Below are 25,092 nucleotides of genomic sequence, written 5' to 3'. Positions count from 1 at the left end.
TTTTTTTTCCTGTGTGAAGCTGTAGTTTTATCTTATATAGGAGTTAATTAAACGTGAGCCACAGACGCATACGAAAGTATTTTTAAAAAAAAATTCACGTCATCATCTCTTAGCTCAAAGAATAAAATGGGACGAACCCACCCACCCACACAAACACACACACACACACACACTACTAAGTGTTAAATCCTCCGTGTCCGTGTGTGAGCGGCGAATCACAGCACCGAAAAAATATTTACTACGTCTGTCCAGTCCCAAAATCTGGACCACAACAACCGACGGATAGTTAGTTGATGGTTTGACCGCGAGATGGCAGCAGGTACCGCGTGCGGGGACCGACGAAGATCGCGCGGCGTCGGGAAAAAAAAAACGGGCTTTGGCGCAGGCCATCAGCCTCCCCTCTCCAACCCCCCCCCCCCCCCCTTTAACCAACTCTCTCATTCTCCTGAAAGCATCCCGTGAGAGGACCGCCGCACAGCACAGGGGGGGGGGGTCGCGGAGGGAGAGGGGGGGTTCCGGGCGCTATCGATCTATATCGCGCGGGGAGAGGCGTCGCGACGCTGCCAGTAGACGCCCGGCCGCTCACGAGGACGCCAGCGTCGCGTCTGCCGGTCATCGCCCCGTGGCGGCGTGTCTGAGACGCCCCGGCCCTTCTTCGGGAAGGTAAACACACGTTAAATAAAACTTTAAAAAAAATTATGGTTGTCTGTAAAGTCGGTTTACGGACGATAGTTTAACGCGACAACGTCATAACAAAAACACTGATGAAATGATTGCATACTTTTATGAATAAAATCGAATCATTTTTTTTTATTGAATTATCACTATTTTGTATGGATACAAAGAAGGAGTGAAATGAAATCTACAATTTAATTGAATAAATTTACTTTCATTTGCACTCATTAATTCAAATGTGTTCAGTACTTTAACGAACAGATTATTTTAACTATAACTTTTATACATGTTTTCCATTTTGAACTTCTTCCAATCTGTGTTATTCTGTTAAGGATAGGACGATGATAGGAAAAATAGGAAACGAATGGGAGTGTTTCAAGTTTAATGTGCCTCGAAAAAAGTCAAATCGATGGTTGTTCCAATCGAGTGGAAGAGAGATAGATGCGGCGCAAGCGTACAATGAGCGTAACGGGACACAGCGTAACGGGACAATTTGCGTTAAGGGACACTTTTTTCGCGCGTGCAGCCGGCGTTCATCGATTTATTAGACGTTGTCACGTCAAAAAATATTTGTCGTGTACTTTATGTACACAATTTCGAATGTGTAACATCCTAAACTCTCGGCACGCGGCATTCTACTGTAGGAGTAATTTCCGCGAATGGAACGGAAGTCGCGTGGGAACGCAAATGTGTGATCACGGTGCTGCCATCTGTGGCGGATGGCGCGAACCAAAGTTCACAAAGCCAAAGGGGAAACCTAATTCTACAAACTGATAATAAAAAAAATCCCTGTCAACGGCGAGCTTTATTTTTTAATTTTATTATTTTTTTTTCGCTGAGCCGTTTCATTACATAGTATTTAGTTCAACCTTTCGCTCTGCAAAATCGAATGAATCGATAGTCGGATGTTGCTGTTGCTACGGAAGTGGAAACTATGTGTGATTCGTGTCAAGAAATTTAATTTAAATTACGATTTTCGTATATTAACTAAACGCTCAGCATTATTTTAAAGAATTATACTTTAAATATCGTGTCAAATGGGTTTTTTTTTATGTATCATTTGGAATGCAATTTTTAATTTGAAAAATACTGGAAAGTTAACTCTGCTTTTGTAATGCGAACCAACAAAATGTAAAAATGAATTTGAAGTCAAGTTTGTTCCAACACAATTTTCTTGGCAAGTAAATTAAAGGTATTTTTTAAAGTTGTGATTGTCTTGCTATGCGTATTCAAGTTCACTTATCATAAAGTTTCATTTGGCACACCAATACGCTCAGTTAGTCCCCAGATGTTCGCGAAAGTGAATATATACGGGTGCATGCTTCCACTTGCGTGTCCGCTCGTGTCTATAAAAGAAACACGCATGCGCATTGGAGTTTCAACCCGTTAAATTTCCGTTGTGTGATGCGCGCGCATTTGCATTGCATTTCCGTTGCATACTAAAACTTAACCCTCGACGTGCCCAAAAAAAGTGTAACTTCAGAAATCCCTCCGAAATCGACATTAGCAAGTCAAGGCTATGATTCATCAGAGAGCCGAAAAATGGAGATCCCCAGAGCAGGACGCTCTTCACCGGAAAAAAAATTCTGTACTCTAACAAAAGATTACTTTGTAAACATTTTGCCAAAATAAATAGTTTGTAATACCACAATAAACATATTGTAACTTTGTACAACACATGGTTATGGTAATTTTTTGCATATACTAAATACGTTTTTCGAGGTAATACTGAGTATTTCCTACGAAAAATTGACGTATAATTTTATATTTTAAATTGATGTTTAATTCAAAATTCATGTTTTTTAAACCACGGAAAAGATAATCAAAAATATTTGAAGATTTTGAATTTATTTTTTTTATTTCTGCGTATTAATATGCGCAGTGAATACTGAAAAGTCATTCAGGGAACGGTTTAAAATAACTTTAACTATTGGATGGACTGGGACAACACAAAGCAAAACCCCGGGTAAAATCCGAACCTAGTAATACTGTCAACAGTAATACAGTTGTTTTCATGTAACTGTAAATATTTACAAATTTCTGTATTTTTACACGATATTTCTGTTATATTTACAAACATAAATTGCAGTGTACGAGCTCTCTTTTTTCTTTATTCTCCTAAGCTCGTTAGCGCCAACGCAAATTCAATTAACTTTCATTAGAAATAACCTTGGCCCCAAGCCCAGGAACGCACAGCTTTATTTCGGTTTGCCATTGTTTCCCAAGGTCTGGCATGGAAAATACACGGAATAGTTCCTTCCTTTGTATAGGGCAGGTAGCCGATTCTTTCCCCAAGATCTCTGAATTGTATGTATTGTAGATAAGTGGTAACAGTCTGTACAAACTATGTCAGTGGTACGCAAAACTGGAAATTTAATAAATATTTAAATTTTAAAAAATGGGGGCACGTTAGAGGTTATACGTACTTAATGTAATAAAAAAAACTTATTTTAATTTTGCGTGCATATAATTAATAGAAATAAAATAATAAAATGACTGGAGTGGTATTATAAATATGGTTGATAGTGTATGAATTCAATCAAAATTAAAATTTTATAAATAAATACTCAGAGTTCATTATTAATATAAATAAGTGTTAAATGTAATTATTAATTCATTAAAAATGGTATGAATTTTAATTAATGTTAAAAATGAATTAATTTGCGGAAAATTTATTCTAATTTAATATCTTTAAATATTAATTAAATAAATAATTTATGATGCACATGCGTTATATTTAAGGTAACATAATTTTTCTTATATAAATACACTTGATAAAGTTTATAGACTCTATTTTTTTCACTAATATTTACGATAAATAATTTTTTAATGATATGGACCAGTATTAAATATCAATCAATAAATTATTGGTTTTAAAAGTACATATATAATTTCTATTTGTAAGATCTTTTTTCTTCATGTGAAAATTTCGTTGCATGGTGCAATTTCAGGGTTTTGTTTTTATTCATGTATTCCTTAACATAAAGTTGATTGTTTTGGCAGTCCCTGACACCCAGTAAATTTTTTCCCCTGTAATTTTCGAAGGTTACGCGGTAGTAGGCCGAAAATCACTAGACAAAAAAAACCACTGGATCGAAAGTCGTTTAGCCGAAATACACTAGACTGAAAGGCACAAGACCGTAAGTCGTTTAGCCGAAGTGCACTAGACCGAAATGTACTAGACCGAAAGCCGTTTAGCCGAAAAGCACTTGAGACGAATTCGTTTAGCCTAAATACACTAGGCCGAAAGGCACTAGACTGAAAGTCGTCTATTCGAAAAGCACTAGGCTTTCAGACGTTATGCACTAGAACGACCGAAAGGCACTAAACCTAAATGTACTAGACCGAAAGTCGCTGAGCCGAAAGGCAATAGACCGAACCGGCACTTGATCCAAAGGCAATAGCTCGAAAATCGTTTCTCCGAAATTTAAATTAAAAATGAATTCGGGTTAGAGACAAGCTACCTTTGCGAACATCCACTATCCATGACACCATGTCCGAAAAATCGGTCTGGTCGTCAGGACTACTTGTTGGACTACTTGAACAAAAAGCCTCGGGCTTGAGACACGTTTTTCCACTTGTGTGAAGATCCCTCCGCGTTGTCCCTTCGCCGCATACTGCTGCGGAAGGCATTGGTGGAACCCGGGTCGTTACCACAACGCCGAAATACCACAACGCCGAACGTACAATAACGCCGAAATACCACAACGCCGAACGTACAATAACGCCGAATACCATAACGCCGAATGCCAAATTGACCGCAACGCCGACAGCTAGAAAACTGCTGTGTACCACAACGCCGAAATACAGTAACGCCCTGCGGGGAGGGGGGGGGGGGAGGGGGCCACAGGAGCAAAATGAAAAACAACTGAATGAATTTGTGTGCTAACCTTACCTTACCTAACCTAACCTTTGTGGCAGCCCTGCAAAGACATTTTTCGGCCGTTAATGTATTTCGGCGTTGTGGTAATTCGGCGTTGTGGTACACAGCTGTTTTCTAGCTGTCGGCGTTGTAGTCAATTTGGCATTTCGGCGTTATGGTTTTTCGGCGTTATTGTACGTTCGGCGTTGTGGTATTTCGGCGTTGTGGTATTTCGGCGTTGTGGTATTTCGGCGTTGTGGTATTTCGGCGTTGTGGTATTTCGGCGTCGTTGTGCGTCCCCGTGGAACCCCAGCGGGATCTCACCGCCGCTGCAGGGGTCTTGTTTTTCCCCAGTGACCGAGATGCCGAGCTCTCGTTTCGGATGGCTCCCCGGGACACTCCATCGAGTAACGAACTGTAATGTGCCCGCTCGATGTCTCGAACCAATCAGCGCTGGCCTCGCTTCGTGGCCAGCGAGGCCTTGGGTTCGCATTGCCAGCAGCAGCAGAACATTTCCATGAGAACTTATTTTGGGTGTGTTTGCTAAGCTCAGTGAGTGAGAAAGTACGCATATAATTATACGTATGTCATCTATCATAAACTTGGAGTAGGCATGGATAAATCCTTTAAATAAAATATACTTAAAGATAATGAAATAGCCATATTGGTTTCAAAATTTAAAAAGGGCATTTTATTTTGCTTGATCCAAGCAAATTTGAATGATAAAAATAGTTTCAAAATTTTTTATGGATATTACAAACTTACATAATATATCATGAACAAAACTTTTAAATTTTTTTAGTTTTAAATAATGTTGCATAGCGACTAGTTATGCAATTATTATTTTTAAACCAACACTTTTTTTAAATTACTTTAAGTTCAAAGGAAGTAAGGGCAATAATAGCGGCGGCGCGCTTACAACAGAGATAACAGAGCCTAACTAATGCTCGAGATAAGCCGGTCTCTGCAACAATCACTCAGGTTCGCCTGTGACGTCAGGAGACGAAGTAGCGAGCAGTTATATCAAGCTGTCTGTAGAAGGATCGAGGTCGCACATACATGAGGCTGTAGAGACCTGTTGTGCGGTACACAACGGTCTCCGGAACTTATTGGCGTGAGTAAAAATTTTATTTGCAGATTTGAGTTTTCTATATTACATAGTAGTTTCAACGTTTCAGAGATGAAATGTGTAGGTAACTCTAAACCTACGCTACTATGTTCTGAACTCCCTCATATTTCGTTTACTTTACTGTCAGGAAAAAAAAATTTACAAAAATTGTATACGGACAGCACAGACAAAATTTCTGTAACCGAATTTCAGTGGGTGTCTGCTCTATAAGACTAATAGGTATTAGGTATAAGTTTGTTTTATATCTGGAAAGACCCTCGCTACGAATAATCGCAAAACGACATTTCGGCAATAAATTATTAAGTATTTAAATTCAATATAACCAAAACATGTTTTGTCATACAGATGGACGAAGGGGCGCAAATCTTCAGCATTCTCAGGAACTACGGGGCCCAAGGGATTTGCACGTGGTTTTCAAACGACACAAAGTCATATCTTGATAAGGTGCTTGTATTTGGTACACTGCCCATATTCTGGCCTAGATGCATGCACTAGGCAGAATAACTTTATTTTATACAGAAAGTTTTCCATTAAACATAGTTTTGATATCAAAACCGTTTCAAAGTCACGCTTTTCAAAGTACAGGCAGGCCCCAGTGAGGGGGCTTCTTAATTACAGCCCCCCTTTTTTTTCAACGGATCTACGCCCATGTACAAATGGATTATCGTGTTTATGCTTCAGATATTAAGAGGATAGGAAAGGTTTCATCGTGGAAAAATGACGAGTATGTAAAACAATAATAGTATCTTAAGGGCTCCGCCTACACGGGCACACACACGGTGCGCAGAGCTTCAGGAAAAACAACGCGATTTCAAAACCACTCAAGATATCCGGGTGGGGTCTGCTTACGAAAAGCATTTAAGAGTTTGCTGAGGGCCGAAAAGTACTTTTAATTTTGGAGTAAGTTTTCAAACCGTATTTTTAGAAGAGTTAAAAGGGAGTAATTTTTAGGTGTAAAACAACCGGTAGAGATTCTTGAAAGCACTTAAGGGACTTGCAGTACACCTTTATCTTCATTTCTCCGCAATATAGTGTTAAGGCCACCGCTTAAAGTTCACAGTTATCCTGTGACGACGAGAAGACTGCGCGCCAGCTTAGAGGCTATACCACGCTAGAAGCACCAGCGAGCGTCGCGCTTATCATCCCGCCTCACTAACTCACATACACCCCTGACGAGGCGGGCCCCTTAACGACTTGACAGAATTCCATAGGGTTGGTTTTGTCGACTAGATAGTTTCGTTACGAAGACCTGAATGTACAAAAATAGTCAATACAATGTATAGTTATAATAAATTAAAACGGTTTGTCATTAAACAAGGGCATTAAACCAAAAAATAAACATATATAAAATATTTGGCTGTAAAATTATTTAAAAAAACACATAAGGAAAACCTCCGCAAAATAACATCTTATAACGAAATATATTTTATAATTTTCCTTTGCGATTGTATAATAGATGGTTTAAATAATTTAAAAAAATAGCTTAAAATTGTAATATTTACATAGAGTTGGGCACGGAGTTTCACAGATCCGGTCATGCGATAATACGAAGAAACCTGCGTTCATCTGAGACACATTATTAGTTTCAAATTCCATATAATTCCAATAACCTATAGATGAGTAGGCCTACCAGCATGAAAACAAAACCAGACTCTAATAAAGATCGCAAGCTTTTCGTGGCCATCATCTGGAGTAGCTTGGCTTTCAGTCTTGTAGCCGCATGAAAGGCAAAAATATATCACCGACGTTTCGGTTAACGTTGCAGTTGCCATCATCAGGGTAGCCTGCCTACCTACCTACGTCGGTGACATCGTCACATTCGACGTGGCTACAACCCAGAATTCAAGCAACTCCAAAACGGGGACGCACCACAACGCCGAAATACCACAACGACGAAATACCACAACGCCGAACGTACAATAACGCCAAAAATCATAACGCCGAATGCCAAATTGACTACAACGCCGACAGCTAGAAAACTGCTGTGTACCACAACGCCGAATTACCACAACGCCGAAATACATTAACCCCGAAAAATGTCTTTGCAGGACTGCCACAAAGGTTAGGTTAGGAAAGGTTAGCACACAAATTCATTCAGTTGTTTACATTTTCCTCCTTTGGGCCCCCCACCCCGCAGCAACATTTTTCGGCGTTACTGTATTTCGGCGTTGTGGTACACAGCAGTTTTCCATCTGTAGACGTTGCGTTCAATTTGGCATTCGGCGTTATGGTATTCGGCGTTATTGTACGTTCGGCGTTGTGGTATTTCGGCGTTGTGGTAACGACCCCTCCAAAACCATACTCTACCACTATCATTCTCATGTCGCTCGCAAAACATCTGGTCCTTTACTGAGTTCAGTTGACAGTGACTCGATTATATCTCTCTCCCCCACCCCCGCCCCCACGTAGAAATAAATCATTTATAAGCATTGGTGATTGATCGAGTTCGCGTGAGGTTGAAGCATTTTTTTGGATTTCTGGTCGACGAGAGAGGGGGTGATGTTGGAATATTCAGTGGCAACCTCGTTAAAATTAATTCGCCCCAATACTGCCGCCACGCTGATGTGTTTCCCCCTCACGCGCCACGTCTGTCGGAGACGTCAATTAGGCGCGTCATCCAGTTCGATCGCTCTCGAGCGAGAGATTCGATTATATGACGATCCGATTATGTACGTCCGCGATTCGAGATCCGCCATCAGTTGTCAAGCTCGCTGCCTGCCTGCCTGAAGCTATGCGGAACGGGCTTCGTTGAAGGATGGGCAGGATGTGATTTTGGAGTGACGTGTTTCGTCAGCGGTGATGCCGTGGTCTGCGGTATTGTCTGAAGTCCACACACCGTCCGTTCCCAGCCGTCAGATTAATATACTCCGAGCAGGTTCGCACTGACATCCACACGTCACTTGCGTCACGAGAAATCAACTGCCGTCATCACGCGTCAAGTATTCAGTAGATATTTTAAGAGAGCCTAGTTCACTACTTAAAAAAATCGTGGTGCCAGTTTATACAAATCAAATTACAACGAAATTAAGTTGCCTAAACATTAATAATGTTCGCAGGCTTTCACGGCCACTGTCTGAAGTAGCTTGGCTTCTGGGTTGTAGCCGCGTCCTTGGCGAATAATTCACCATTAATTATTATGAATTATTCGCCAAGGACGTGGCCACAACCCAGAAGCCATGCTACTTCTGCCTAAACATTGTTTGAAACAAAACTACGACATCTGTTGTAAAACTGAAAAGCTTTTATTGAAAAACAAGCTCAAAGCTATTGTTTTCTTTCAAACATAATAAGATAGGGAGTCCAAGAAGGAACAAAAAAATTGTGAGATAATTTTTATTGATGACCGTAGATACACATATATGGTTACTAACTTTGTTACATATATATTTAAAATGAATCAATTTATCAATTTTATTCTAATAGTATGCTCCACACATTTTGGAACGTATGTTAATATTTATTTATCCCATGCATGACAGTTCAATAAACGTATACCAAACATTTTTTGAGGTAATTTTTAATTCAAGCATCTGAAAATGAAGCACTTGGTTAAGATTTCCTCCCTGAAAACTTCCATGCTTTTCATTAGCAGAGCCGGGAGGATGGGGTAATTTAACAAGGAATCGCATCCAACTGCCACGTGGCTTCTTCTGTTCGTAAGCAAAGCAATGGCGCGATGGAAGCGTGACGTAAGACAGTTAGGCTATTTAAAGTCCGAGGCCAGGAGTTTCTCAGCGGCCAACTTGTTTGTTTTGGGTCGCCAGAACGTTTACGCCCTTTCGTGTTACCTAAGTAGATTTGGAAGACCCACGCCAAAATATTTACTGCTTTGGCATACGTAGGGCTGCCGGGAGTTGATTCAGCGAGTGGATTCATCGCGAAATACAAAATATTTCTCCGGCGGAAAAAAAAAAAATATGCTTTAGTTGTGAACTTCTAAAAGTGGCAAGGCCAAATCGATGCAGAGAATTATGATCACGTCACCAAGTTAATTGCGCGGTGTGAATAAGGATAACGTCACTAACAAGCACAATGTATCAGAAACATTTGCAAAATTAGAATAAGGATAATAATAACCGTCATCATCGCAATCAACGCAAACAACTTTTGCATGTCTCAGTTTCATCAAGCTTGAATTAAACACAAACTTATTTTCTGCCATTGTACAGCCCAAACACAAAAATTAACAACATCATTATCATCAACATTGCCAACATACATAACATCTTCCGTATTGTCGTGTTAGTTTCGAGTGAAATCTGACGCGCTCCTTTTGATATATTGGAAATTTAGAGTGGACTTTAGTGAGGCAACATCGCAGGATAACTGTTAAAATATTTTCACCATAAATTCAGGAAAAACACTGGTTACAAATTATCCAGAGATCTTTGTTAATTTGCGGTGTTTCGTGTACTGAGTTCACTTGCTTTCAATGTGAATCTACGATAAATAATTCAAAATCTTGTCGGCTCCCCAGCAAAAGGCACTCTTCTTGCTTCCACGTGTATGGTTACTTTTTTTTTCACAACGAAACACGAAGCTTCGAAAGTCGGAATACGTCGTCTTTTTATTTTTAATGAAGAACGAGTTATTTTAAATCACGAAGGACTCGTTAAATTCAGGACACAAAAAAAATGTTCGCAGAATAGTCTGTCAGTTTACGGTGATGTCTAAAATGTTAGTATTAATGCTTACGCTATTCTGTTGTAGTGTACAAATTTTTTCATGTAAACATCAGTTATTTTACATGAATATTCTTGTTTCATTTACAAAAAAACTACAGTGTGTGAATATCATATCATCTTAACCATTCAGGAAACCACAATAGAATACAGTCTGAAGTAACCTCGGGGTTACTATATGAAGTGTGTGTGTGTATTGGGAAGCCTTCATTTCACAGACGAGAGAGCCACGCCCGAAGTTCCCCGAAGTTCATGCTCGCTTTTTTTTTTCCCGTACCACAACAGGTGTATTTATTTGGGGGAAAACCGTTTACATGATTTCACAGTATCGTTAATGTAGCTATCCTAACCAAATCAACCGTCCACAATGTTTTAAAGTATTTATAATGTAGCTAACCTAAAAAAAAAAAAATACGAAGATGCACGATCGGACGTTTGGCTCTCTCGTACGTGAAAAGAAGGCTTCCCATGTGTATTTAACGGTAGCCTACAACTCACGTAGTTTCGGTTCCCTACCACGTTCGTGCAACTTCGGATTTCTCTTAAAAATTGAAAATTTAAAAAAAAATCGAAGGGTTAGGTTAGGTCAGGTCAGTCACAACATGCTTGTTTTTCATTGGAAACTTCTGATTTAGCGGCTGAAGTGGCGTTAAAACGCAAAAATTCGTAAATATTCTGAAATTCTTGCAGGTAACCGAAACTATGTGAGTTGTAGTAGGCTTCCCTGTGTTTGGAGCCGCTGAGCTGACCTGGGCTGTGTGAATGTCGCACCAGGAGGACTACGGCATGCCTCCGTCGTGAGCGCCATGTGGTGCGGGGTCCAGCTCGCCCTGGCGCTGCTGGCGGCGGCGGCGGGGGCGGGGGCCGCCCCCGAGGTGCTGCTGCCGGGGCTGGGGGCGGCGCGCGGCTCCTCCACCGCCTCCCGCTGGAGACGGCGCCCCGTCTTCCAGTTCCAGGGTCTGCCGTTCGCGCGGCCGCCGACGGGACGTCTCAGGTTCAAGGTCGGTGCGACGCGACTTGCTCTGCCTGCCGCGAGTCGCTGGTCAGCTGAGTGCGGTAGAGGGACGCACCACAACGCCGAAATACCACAACGCCGAAATGCCAATTTGACCACAACGCCGACAGCTAGAAAACTGCTGTGTACCACAACGCCGAAATACAATAACGCCGAAAAATGTCACTGCAGGACTGCCACAAAGGTTAGGTTAGGTTATACTAGGTTAGGTTAGACTAGGTTAGGTTAGACTAGGTTAGGTTAGACTAGGTTAGGTTATATTATGCTAGGTTAGGTTAGGATAGGTAAGGTTAGGTTTGATTGTGGTATTTCGGCGTTAGGTACATTTAAGAATCACACACAAATTCAATCAGTTGTTATTTCGGCGTTGTGGTACACAGCAGTTTCCTAGCTGTCGGCGTTGCAGTCAATTTTGACATTCGGCGTTATGGTACTTCGGCGTTGTGGTAACGACCCGGCGGCGACTATGCTGGGTTGGTGGCCCCAGCCGATGCTCTCTAATTCCCTCCCGAAGCTCCCTGGACAATTTGTAACCAGCGTTCTTCGTCAATTGAAGGTGAAAATCTTTAACAGTGAAGCAATCGTCTAAGTACCTACCATGATCCCGAATTGAGAGTGCACATAATTTGCGAACCCTTCCGTCATAAATTTGATGTCGTGTCTACACGTGGTGTATCAAAATTCGTGTCAAATTACGTTAGGGGGTCTGATGGAACGCAACTGAAGCATGTCTCATCTTTTGTTTTCGATAAGCAATTTAATAGGAATTTGCTCGCTCGCTCTCTTTCCAATGCTCGTTTTCTGGGACAACTTATCAACAAATATTGCAATAGGGACAACATGGGGAAAAATGGTGAGAAATACGCGAGACATGTGATGCCAGCAAACTTGGAGGTGTGGAGTGTACCTACGTTAAAACTAGTGTACTGTGATGGCATCTAGCGACGTGGAGTATAAAAATCTCTTGAAAACAATGCAGGGAATTGTCTCGCGCTTCGCCGATGCTATTTGGGAGGTGTTTCCCCATGTTGTCATATTTACGATATTTGGCAACAACCTGCCTGAACCCAAGGAAGAAAATTTTCCACAGGTTAAAAAAAAAAAAAAAAAAAAAAAACTGTCATGGGGACTGTCAACAGAAGTGAAAACTTAGAACTTCGTTTTTAAAAATGTGTAATATGACATCATTTCTACGTCAAATGTACGCAAGAAAATGATTTTGGTATTATATCAGTACGATGTCAGCATGATATCATTTATCCTTACATCATTTTTTAGGTATGTAAAAATTACGTAAAAATTCATTACCTAGCTATGACTTACCAGTGATGTCAGACCTAGGTCATGCATTCACGTGGTCAAATTAACTTCACTTACTGCTACTACAGAATGTCGGTGATGCGAAATCACAAGATTTTACCCATAAAAAAAAGAGTCCAACACGCACATGATGCAGTCGAATAGGTATATACAATGTATTAGTGTACATATGCGTATACATGTACCTACCTACACAGGCCACTGCGATTCGCCAGTCTGGCGCAACACGTCACTAGCATGTCGGTGACGCGAACCCATAAATTTTTGCCCCTACGAAAAGATCGCTCAACGCGGCTAAAGAAGTTTTCACTTTAAAAAAAACTGCAAGCCCTGGCGGGAATAGGAGTAGGGACCCTAAGATCACCAGCCAGAACTTCTGGCCCCCTGTACACAGAGCCGTTCGTACAGGAAAGAGACTTCGAAACGCTCGCACTGGCTGATAAGTAGAGACCTGCAAAATTCGCGGGTTCAATGACCTCCAGGATAGACTCTACTACACTCTACACACTCGGGCACATGCCAACTGTTCATTGGCTGCTGACTTGTGAGTCGTCTCGACTGGGCAGCCTGTGATTCGACACTTCTTTGAGTGAGGGTCTCTAATTGGCCCTCAGTCCTCCAGATTAACAGTGAACCAGTGGTAGAAGCAGCGCTAAGGTATAATTATTTGAATTGTAGCATATCACGAAATGAATCCGCGAATTTTTCAGGTCTCTACTGATAAGTTTTGGGGCCCAGGCTGTTGCACCCAGGTTCCACTCGCGACGCCGACTGGACAGCGTGACCTCGACCCCTTATTTCCCCTTCTACCGGACCACTGGACAAGGACGCTACTTAGAGGTAGTGGCGGGTGACCCCTTCCCTTCCCCCTCGCCAGTCCCCGGGCCTCATCTGCCCGGACTCCCATTTGTCCAATCACCCGACGACCACTTCACAGGTCACGCGCGACCGCTGGCGGCTCTCAATTGCCGAGCCAGGAGCTGCGATCCAGCCGTGGGGCGGACACTGAGCGTAGAGCCAGTCCGGCTCTACGGGAACGCCACATCACTTAGAAAGTCACAACTTAGAACTGTCATAACTTAGAAAACTTGGAAAAATCCACATAACTTAGAAACACACTACTTAGAAAGATCATAACTTAGAAACACACAACTTAGAAAAACACAACGCAGAACCACACAACTTAGAAACGTCATAACGTAGAAACTCGTAACTTAGAACTATCAGAACTTAGAAATACACAACTTAGAACTGTCATAACTTAGAAACACGTAACTTAGAAATACGCAACGCAGAACCACGCATATTAGAAACGTCATAACATAGAAAGTCACTACTTAGAACTATCACAACTTAAAAACACACAACTTAGAAACACGAACTTAGAAACACGTAACTTAGAAACACGTAACTTAGAAACACATAACTTAGAAACACGCAACGCAGAACCACACAACTTAGAAACGTCATAATGTAGAAAGTCATAACTTAGAAATGTCATAACTGAGAAAATTCTAAGTCATGTGTTTCTAAGTTGTGTGTTTCTAAGTTATGACAGCACCCCAGGATCTACGTGCCGCGTCTGGTGATTGCAAACAAACATCCGGCGCGCGCGTCGCTACGGTCATGGGAGAGGGATGGTTGCAACTGAACGGGCGGTATATGGCCACTAAAAAGTAAACTGTGCGGTCGAGAAATGCCAACATCAAATATTTTCGTTTCAAATATGAGGAAAAAAAAATTTTTTAATTCGTATACATAATAACTTAAATAAAAAGAAAAATATTTACGAACATTCTTAGTTCAGAATTTATGAAATTGTGTATAAATACATCTTTATAACTTACTTTATACTTTGGAATAATTTCTGTCAATATTAAATTATTTTGTTAGCAATGTAATAACCAAGGCTGCAAATCAAAATATTGTGTGGTCTTTGCTGGGTTTTTTTCATGTGTATTTTTGCAATATAAATTGAGGTTATGATTTTCAAAACTCAAGCTTTGTGACCATGCAGTTTTTAATATTTTAAACCTAACACTTGTTGTTTTTTGTGAGTGTTTTTTTTAAATTAAGTGTTGGTTTCAATATTTAAATATTGATTAAAAATATAAATAAATAATTATTATTTATGAAAAGTTTGCGACATTGTTTTGCCTTTCCAAGACAGAATTTTTTCTTTTCAGCCTCCAGAACCACCAGTCCCATGGGATGGTGTTTTGGACGCCACAAAGTTCAATCGGAAGTGTCCAACGTCACTGGTAGACTCTACATACGACGTTTTAGACGTAAACGACACCGGACATCCAGAGGACTGTCTCCACATCAACGTGTATACGCCCAGCGTGAGTTGGCTAATTTGAGTAGATCGGGTCTATTTAAAGATGCAGATTTTAGTCTTCTTGTTTCTAATGCACCTGTACTGTTGGTCCCAGATTCTTAACATCTTGGTGGACAAGACCCAAGTCAATAAGGTGATAAACATATACATTGTCCATGATTGTATTTTGGTCTTAATGTGCCAATACAATGATACTTTATAAATAATTGTAGATATGTATTCTTATTTGATATTTATGAATTAATTTTGAAACTCAGCCAACCATATTTCCAAATTAATGTTCTTTTTCCAAGAAACTGCGAATGACATGGCAACCCTCTTTCGAATCGCGATCAGTAGTTGTGTCGTGGTTGGCACCCCCTGTGTCACACCACCACAAGTCAGACACCCGTCTGGGAACAGCCTTAAACACTCCACGTAAATTCTTAATCTTTTTCAAATTATTATTTTGCGGGCTGCTCCAATAAACCGGTGCCCCAAAATTCTTAAGTAGATTATTCAAAGACCTTTTGGAAAAGGAAGAGAACAGAGTAATAGTATTTAAAACGAAAAACACGTAATTACTTGAAATGCCAAAAACTTTAATAGGACTACTTGCGCATAAACATGGCAGGCAATTTAATTGAAGACATAATCTCAAAAAGATTACAATAATACCTATAACTTTTTGCCCTATAGAGCTACAGAGGCTTTTAATAGAGCCACGTTTTAGTATATACCAATAAATAAATACTGTAATAAACCCATAAATAAAATCATACATTGATGAAAAGCTGCTCCAAAAAAAAATATATATGTATATAAATAATGAATTACAATTCTTTTTAAATACAAGTTAATAAAAATAAATGTCACTCTAAAATGTCTTAATTACACCCGGGTGATTTTTAATTTTCGACGCTTCGCGGCAAGCATGATACAAGGTTCGTTAAAATTGGTACCACGATGGAACATACACTCGAAGTTGTGGGTAGGGTCTTTTTGCAGAAGTTATTTTTGAATTATTCACTCTTATTTTGGCCAAGTCCAAATCAACGCCCCGGGATTACAGGGGCAAAAGTTCAGGGCCGGAATCACTTACTTGGACGAACGATGTACGTTGAATCACACCCCGGACCTCCTGGCCCGGAGTTTTGCGGGCTGTAATTTAGCAGAGGTGCTAAATGCTTCATATTAACTCTGCAATCAACGGAAAATGTAGCATGAACTCTTCTTCTTCTTGGCGGCACCCGTGACGACGTAAGTATTCCCAAATGCTCAATACACGTCAGCTGATTTTATTGAAAAAGTATTCACGAGCTTGCCCAGGCCCAATACCACGAGCCATCGCGCCCGTTACGCTCGAAGCGCACACCCGCCACACGGCGATCAGCTGACGACACTCCGCCTACCGCTCATTCTGTCTTTTTCCTTTTTTTTTTTTTTTTTTTTTGACGTATTTCCTCCACCACCTTATAGCCTTGGAACAGTCCATTTGCATGCTCACAGCGGGGGAGCGTCGCACACAGTATTTTGATTGAAAGTCCAAAGCGTTATTATTAAATATTAAGAAACTAAACCATTAACGTAAAAATTAACATAATATAAAAACATATTTAAAAATAAGATTTACAAAACTTATAACAAACCAATACTTTTTTAAAAAAAAAAGAAAGGGGCAAATATTAAAACTAAAATTACGTAACAGCCATAATTCAAAATTAATTAAAATAAATCTAAAATCAAGTGGCCATGCCGCCTATGGCCACAGTTGCAGATAACAGGCATCAGCAATTGAAACCTTGTTTGTTCATTATTAAAATTTTATCAGACTAAATAAATAATAATGACTTGTGTCAGAAAGTATCTGTGGTCCAGTGGCAGGTAATAGCCAAAAAAAAAAAAAGAGAAATGGAATGAAGTCACTTAGTGGAAAAACTGACGAAATTCGGGCAAGGAAAAACATCAGGATCTCGAGAAAACAATTCGCCACAATCATAGCCCGGCTTGGTTCAAAAAGACTGAAAACTATATGACCATGGCTGAAGGCCTGAGTTGTCTATATACTCATACAATAGCTACATAAATGAAATATAATTTACGTAAATTTTGCGAATTCGAGCAACAAGTCTAAGTTTATAATCAGTTTCCTCGTGGTAAAATACCACCTCACTCAGAAACTGTATCACCAATTGACACTGCCGCTAAGTAAGAAAAACTAGTTTCCAAGAAAATTCAACAAAGCCAAAGAGGCACAAAAATTCAATAATTTTACCCATTCAGCTAGTACTAGCATTGTATATGTTTTTGTTGTGTTTCTAATGAAATACAATAGTAAAGTCGTCGTCAGATTTGATAATCAAAGGAAGCATTCCATATTAACATCGCTTGTTCTGCTTATTTTCAGCTGAACACGTCGGGCAGTGGGCTTCCCGTGATGGTGTTCTTCCACGGGGGCTCATTCAGGGTCGGCTCGGCCAGAGACTTCCGACCTGAGTTCCTCCTGGACAGGGACATCCTGCTGGTGGTGCCTCAGTACAGGCTGGGCCCTCTAGGTGAGCATAGTCACCAGCCACCGTCTATAGGTCACATCCAACCTAGCTTAGCCCATACCAACTATGTCCTGGTGGTGCCTCAGTACAGGCTGGGGCCACTAGGTGAGCATAGTCACCAGCCACCGTCTATAGGTCACATCCAACCTAGCTTAGCCCATATCAACTAGGTCCTGGTGGTGCCTCAGTACAGGTTGGGGCCACTAGGTGAGCATAGTTACCATCCACCGTCTATAGGTCACATCCAACCTAGCTTAGCCCATATCAACTAGGTCCTGGTGGTGCCTCAGTACAGGCTGCGCCCTCTAGGTGAGCATAGTTACCATCCACCGTCTATAGGTCACATCCAACCTAGCTTAGCCCATACCAACTAGGTCCTGGTGGTGCCTCAGTACAGGCTGGGCCCTCTAGGTGAGCATAGTCACCAGCCACCGTCTATAGGTCACATCCAACCTAGCTTAGCCCATACCAACTATGTCCTGGTGGTGCCTCAGTACAGGCTGGGGCCACTAGGTGAGCATAGTCACCAGCCACCGTCTATAGGTCACATCCAACCTAGCTTAGCCCATACCAACTATGTCCTGGTGGTGCCTCAGTACAGGCTGGGGCCACTAGGTGAGCATAGTCACCAGCCACCGTCTATAGGTCACATCCAACCTAGCTTAGCCCATACCAACTAGGTCCTGGTGGTGCCTCAGTACAGGTTGGGGCCACTAGGTGAGCATAGTTACCATCCACCGTCTATAGGTCACATCCAACCTAGCTTAGCCCATATCAACTAGGTCCTGGTGGTGCCTCAGTACAGGCTGGGCCCTCTAGGTGAGCATAGTTACCAGCCACCGTCTATAGGTCACATCCAACCTAGCTTAGCTCATTGCAAATAGTTCCTGGTGGTGCCTCAGTAAAGGCTAAGGCATTTGTTGATCCCAATTATCAGCCACCTTTTTTTTGTTGAAGTTTCCTTTTTTCGTAAATTAAATTATATGACTTAGTGAACGGTACTTATAGTAAATGTTCGTCAGTAAATGTGAATGTGATAAAGAAATAATAGTACTTTCATGGAACTGCACAACATTCAATTTATAAACAACAACATATTATTTAATTTTTAAATTACATAATTATATCCCTTTAAGTAACGAATAAAATACACCCCAGTAGTAATATATGCCAATGGATAAGTGCTTCATTGTCTAGTCAAATAAGGATTCGGTTAGACGTATTTTAGACTCATCGTGTGTAACTCGAATGCATGTTAAATAGGAAGTGTGTCAACTTACGTCTTTGTAATCAGTCACTAGCGTGTTAAGCATGATACCTAACCAATTGCATCTAACTGTTCGAGGAGAGAAAGTGCTTGTATTGAAGTCACAACATGGTAATGATGGCAGAGGATGTCTTATGTCTAATAATGTCTTAAAATAGCAGGATTTTTGTTTCCGCAGATGGTGGATATACATTGAAAAATACTAACAATTCTACATCTCTGTCCACAATAATAGCTTTAATGGCTGGTCACAAAATGACCGGTGATGTCCACGGCCGAATATTTTGTAACATGTTCGATCTTCGAATTGCAGAATTATTTATCTGTAGATGATTGACGGACCTTGAATCGCATGGCATGTCAAAAAATGTTTGGTGATGCTCACTGTTGAATATTTTTCAGTATAGGTTCTCCTGTGTTCAAATTGCACGTTTTTTCTTCCTGTAGATGACCGATGGACCTTGAAACCAGACATATATATACTAATGCTTTGTCAACATTAATGGCTTGCGTGGCTTATTACGGCATGTTTTTTTGATGCTTACTGGTGGGTATTTTGGGCCGTAGGTTCTCCTTTCTTCAGATTGCAGTTATTAAATCTATCTGCAGATGGTCGATGGACTACGAGACTGATTTGTAAATTCCACCTCTCTGTTCAACATTAAATGGGTTGCATGGCTGGTGACAATATGTTTGGTGAGGCCTGCTGGACGATCGTTCCCTCTCTTGTCTTCTCGTTGCAGGGTTCCTGTGCCTGCAGACTGAGGATGTCCCGGGAAACGTGGGGCTGCTGGACCACATCTCGGCGCTGCGGTGGGTCCAGAGCTACATCCACCACTTTGGCGGGGACCCGGGCTCCGTCACCGTTTTCGGCCAGAGCGCCGGCGGCGCGTCGGTAACCCTGCTCATGGTCAGCCCTCTGGTGGAGCAGGGTCAGTGCGCTCGGTGTAGTCGGGACACTTCGGTCCCTTTCGTGGACATCACACAAAACACAACGGTTACATTACTGGTCAAAAGTCCAATGTTATCATTTAAATAAACCCTGAAAAATTGAAGTCATGGTCTTATCTGGCACTAGGAGAGTTTCACTACTGCATTAATTTAGTTAGTTTCAAATTTTATAAGTTTGTTGAAAATTTTAATGATCTATATGATAAACAATAGCTTATATCTATCATTGTTTTTTATGTTGTCTTTATATATGTGTTCTTTTAAGAACACTTGTTTTCTAGTATAAAAAGCTACAGTAACAGGTAAGAAATTAGAACTCGAAACCAGAAAAGTATTGGCAAGAAAATATTCTAATTTTTTTTTTTAAATTTGGTTTACTACAATTTTTGCTTACTCTAAAATAATCTTATTTACGAGTTGGAAAAAAATATCGTTTACAGGCTTCACGTGAAAATCATTTTTAATTTTTTTATTTACTAACGTTACCAACTGAGATTATTTTCATCACGAAATTTCATTGGCAAAAATTTTCACATAACAATTCAATTGTAAACCGATTTCTCACAGGCCATGTGCATGGTCTTCTATGCATTCGTTTATGTTCTTTTAGCACAGCAGATTCCTAATGAATCATGAAAATTCGATCGGGGCTGTGCAAGACTATTGCTCTCTTGATCTAGTAATGGAGTGGAGTGTAGGTTTAGAAACATCTGTCTTCTCACACATCATATGGATTCGATGGAGGGATCTGCAGGGATGTTGATCTTCATGACCTAGTGATGGAGTGGAATGTAAATTTAGGCACATCTTTCTCCTTGCGTGCCATATGAACTCTATGGAGGTTGTGCAGGAATGTTGATCATTATCTAGTAATGGAGGGGAATGTAAATTCAGGCACATCTATCTATCCTCACGTGCTAAATGGATTCGACGAAATCTTTTCAAAACTATTGGTCTTCATGATATCGTAATGGAGTGGTGTGCACGTTTAGGCACATCTGTCTCCTTGCATGCCAGATGACTCTATGGAGGTTGTGCAGGGCTATTGATCTTAATTGGCTTGTGATGGGGGGGAATGTAAATTCAGGCACATCTGTCTATCCTCATGTGCCATATAGATTCAACGGAATCTGTTCAGAACTATTGCTCTTCATGATATGGTGTGTACATTTAGACACATCTGTCTCCACATGTACCATATGGATTCGACGGTATCTGTTCAGAACTATTGATCTTCATGATGTGGTGATGGAGTGGTGTGCACGTTTAGGCACATCTGTCTCCACACGTGCCGTGTGTACTCGTGCGCGCAGGCCTGTTCTCCCGGGTGATCGCGCAGAGCGGCAGCGCCTATGGCACGTGGGTCATGGACCCGGAGCCCGTCGAGCACGCGCGCAGCATCGCCACGCTGGCCAACTGCAGCCAGCAGAACCTCACCGAGCTGGCGAGCTGCCTCAGGGAGGTCGACACTCACGACCTGCTCAATGCTCACTCCAGCTTCCTGGTGAGTGTCGACTGCTCTGGCTGTGATACATGATGCATCACAAGCATGGTCTATCTACCCTCAGTTCGATACCCAAGTGGTAGTTCTGAGCCTGTTATTATCGTGGTGGTCTCATAGTGAAAATAACCAAACAAGGTACAACCCTTCTTTACTCCTTACTTTGTCCGTACTGAAATGAATACTTTCGATTCAGGTCATTTCAATCCATTACTGCAGTCTCCGAACATTCGGGAAACATGCAAACACAGGAAACCAGTCAATATGAGCTGTTGTAGGTAGAATAATTAAATCATTCACCACGCAGCGAATTAAATCGACAGGCGCAAAAACATTTATGATGAAAATGCATTATTAAACAGACTCCTGCTTCAATCAACGAAGTTTTGCAGTAGTGTTTTTCTCGTCCAACCTCTTACCCTAATACTAAAACAATCATATATTTAACATGATTAATTTCATAACTACATGTGTATTACTCATCACACACTTAAATCTTCTCATATAAAAATAAAAAATAATATCATTATTATTATACTCCAGACTTTTGACCATGTATACGTCATGTGGAAGTCTAAAATTTTTGGATCCACGATTATTTTTGAACGTGTATTTAAAACAAAGAATCAAATAATAAAGGTTGCTTAGTAAAGTGCCTCCAAACATTAGAGATGTGAAACAGTGACTAGTAATAACAAAATTTTGCCAATCTGTTCAGGTTTGATTTATCAAGGATGCAACAATTAATCATCACCACTACCACCACAATCACCACTCTGGTGTGAGGCTAACACTTGCCACTGTTGTCACTCTCTATCTAGTCCATTACTGTCGTGGTTGCCACCACCATCATCCAACCTCTATTCAGCTGTTACTTCATAGTCCTATGTCATATCCCAACTATTCCACCTTATAAATTCTGTACTACAAAAACTCCACAGTTTCCGACAACCAATTCACAGTCGCCAATTCTAATGATCATCTCTCCTTTGCTGCCTCTCTATAGTCCAAATATCTTTCGCCTTTACTGTTGCCACTTCCTACCTTAGCCTGAATAATCCAGGGCTTCCACTTCCTTGGCCGACTACTCCACTGCTGCCAACTACCCAGTCAAAATTCTCCACAGTTGCCAACTCTGTTGATCAAATCTCAGTGGTTGCACCTCCATAGAGGAACATCACAACTGCCACCAAAGTTCACCACCTCCACTTTATCCAATCTTTATCCTAGAACGATTGACCAGGGTTGCCACTCCTTGTGTGACTACTCCACTTTTTCCAACTCTCCATTGCAACTACTCCACAGTTGCAAATTCAATTGACCATCTCTCCGTAGTCCATCATCACTTCTGCCGCCACACTTCCAATACATCCATCCCTGACTGATCCAGGGTTCCCAACTCCCCGGTCCCAAACTGCCCTGGTCGCCGACCTTGCTGGTGGACAGTACAGGGACCTGAAGTCGGGTGGCCGTGGTACGGGAGGCAACCACGTGGTGGTCCAGGAGGAGTCTGTGGGCGCGCGCAGCCGCTTCCTGGTCGAGCAGCCCGCCGTCAGCTTCGCGCAGGGCCGCTTCCACCGGGTGCCACTCATGGGTGGCGTCACCAAGCACGAGGGCAGTTTCATCCTGGGCAGTGAGTCGCTCGTGTCAGCACCCACCACCGATGCATACTTTCCGTGTGGATTCAGTTTCCTGATGAGTACAGACAGTTAACTTGCGTTAAAACTGGAACACGTGTGCTGTTTTGTTGTTTCGATTATTGGCTCGAATTTTATGTGGAGAAATCTGAGCCACTGATAAATCCTCAACCAAAGAAGTATCCAATCACAGGCTAAAATCTTCCTTTCAGAAACTTAGTATTATTCAATGTAAGTGTACCAGATCGGAAGTAGGACCTGTTCAGCCCATCAAGTGGCCTTTCCTTCTCCTCCTTTGTGTTTGCCATTGCAAAATTTCTATCTCGTAGCTTTTGCAAATTAAATTGCCGATGAACAGGTGACTTGTACCCGAAAATGCAAGGTACTAAAGAGTCTAGCCTAGAGATGGCTGAAGCCAAAAATTGGTCAGGTCTCTATTGATGTTTTATTGGTACCACTTAAATATCGCTGAACATACGAAATAATGCCGATAGTAGGTACTGTGTAGGAGTGTCCTTTACAATACCGGTTGTGGTTGGTCTAAATAATAAGTACAATATTAAACAGTATAAGACTATAGCAGGGGCGACTCCAGGGATGAGCAATCCGGGCAACTGTCCAGGTCCCCACTATGGTCCATTACAATTTCATTTTCCTGGTTTCCCTCATTTTCTGTGAAAAATAATGGAAGTTAATGGCAAATAGCATCAATTAAATTGTAACTAGCATGTGATTTTAAATGCTGGCGAATACCTTTCGATTTCACTTGGGTTTTACATGATTTCATATTGCAAAAAATCTTTCAAAGATTTCATTTCTTTGTGTAATGTTTCAATTTCAAAATAGTTTGTTCGTTAGCATTTTTTTAAAAAACTAACCCGAGTTTAAGCAAAATTAGCAAAACCATAAACGAAATTAGAGTTCCAGGTTGGCTTAAAAATGTTGTTCAGAAGAGTTTAGTTTTCAAATTTTCCAGGGTAGAGCCCCCGAATGTCCTTTTCTTTGGGGGCTATTCCTTCCGACTTTCCAAGCCCCCAGTTACACCCACTCGAAAGTAAATGGGCCCAGAGACCCTCAAGGTCTAGTGTCACACTGGACTACAGTAGACATAATTGTCGATCATTTTAACAATATAGTTTCTTCAGTTCCACCAAGGCTATGCTTCTTGTGGTAACCATTGATTTCGTTACAAAGTTATGTTGTTTCTTTTATAATTTTGTTTCTAATACAGGTAATATATATAGTTCCACATACAGAAGACTTTTAGCCATATGTATCTGCAAACAATCAAAAGTGTAATAAGTTACAGAAGATTCTGATGCTGGTGGTGAAGTTTGTTTTGCTGGTTGATTGCAGAAATATTGTGTAAACTTCCCCTTGCTTTTTCTCTCTCAACGAACCTGAGTTACCAAGGCCAGCCACAAAACAATGAATAGCAGTAGGTTTTTTTTTAAATTTATGCATGGGAAATTTTGATTTAATACAATTTGTTGGACATACTCCATTGAAGTTTGGCACTTTTGGTCCATCTGTTTGTTTGGATTTGATGACGAGAACAGATGCCAGTTCCCGAAACGTTGCAACTGTTATGTCATTGGAAAACTAATGTGTTTGTCGGTGCTGACGTCATTATGTTATCCATAATACAAGTTTATTTTCATAGTTATGTTCGTATATTTACTGTGTTGTCCAAGTTTGTTGACCGTCTGCATTTCCTTCTATTGTTGAAACTGACCCGTAGTTGCAATCCCACTGTGTTCTTCTGGACCGTTATTTTTTCATGATTAAATTCCTTTTACAGAATTCTTCTTGTGCTCTCTGATTTTTTAATTTTTAATGTGTTCGTCATTGCTGTCGTCGTTGTGTTGTCCATAATACTTTTTCCAGGTTCATTGCTGGGTCCATGTGTTCGACATTGGCTGATTTACACTTGTTATCGGTGGGTTTATGTTTTAATTTGTATTTGTAATTTTGCATTCTTGGGTTTTTTTCATGACAAACAGTGCAAAACGGTAATGACGAATGTCCAATAAATTATATCAAATCAATTAATCATAAAATCAGTTCACTATAGTATGGTTAGCGTTATTTAAAGATGAATTTTCAAAAGAGGTCATCTTAAATATGTACTAAACTGTTTAGAATTTACATGAAGTACACTTATAAACGAGAAGAATGTAA

At 40.8% G+C, this 25,092-nt stretch overlaps 1 protein-coding gene across 2 annotated transcripts in view; it reads left to right on the top strand.

The window, feature by feature from the left end:
* Positions 1-575: 575 nt before the first annotated feature.
* LOC134539092 (carboxylesterase 4A-like) overlaps positions 576-25,092 on the top strand; it is a 34,623-nt gene continuing 10,106 nt past the window's right edge. Inside the window, exons 1-7 of one of the 2 annotated variants that reach the window (XM_063380823.1) lie at positions 576-663; positions 11,123-11,349; positions 14,870-15,028; positions 17,411-17,558; positions 19,566-19,754; positions 21,087-21,277; positions 22,721-22,907. In XM_063380823.1, coding sequence (XP_063236893.1) covers positions 11,155-11,349; positions 14,870-15,028; positions 17,411-17,558; positions 19,566-19,754; positions 21,087-21,277; positions 22,721-22,907 — 1,069 coding nt within the window. In that variant the 5' untranslated portion in view covers positions 576-663; positions 11,123-11,154. Of the gene's footprint in view, positions 664-5,577; positions 5,652-11,122; positions 11,350-14,869; positions 15,029-17,410; positions 17,559-19,565; positions 19,755-21,086; positions 21,278-22,720; positions 22,908-25,092 lie in introns of those variants that run through there. The other variant, XM_063380822.1, reaches the window with a different exon arrangement.

Source organism: Bacillus rossius, chromosome 14 (assembly GCF_032445375.1).
Source record: "Bacillus rossius redtenbacheri isolate Brsri chromosome 14, Brsri_v3, whole genome shotgun sequence".
Classification (NCBI taxonomy): domain Eukaryota; kingdom Metazoa; phylum Arthropoda; class Insecta; order Phasmatodea; family Bacillidae; genus Bacillus; species Bacillus rossius.
The sequence above is the reverse complement of the archived record's forward strand: the minus strand, read 5'-3'. Positions and strand labels throughout refer to the sequence as shown.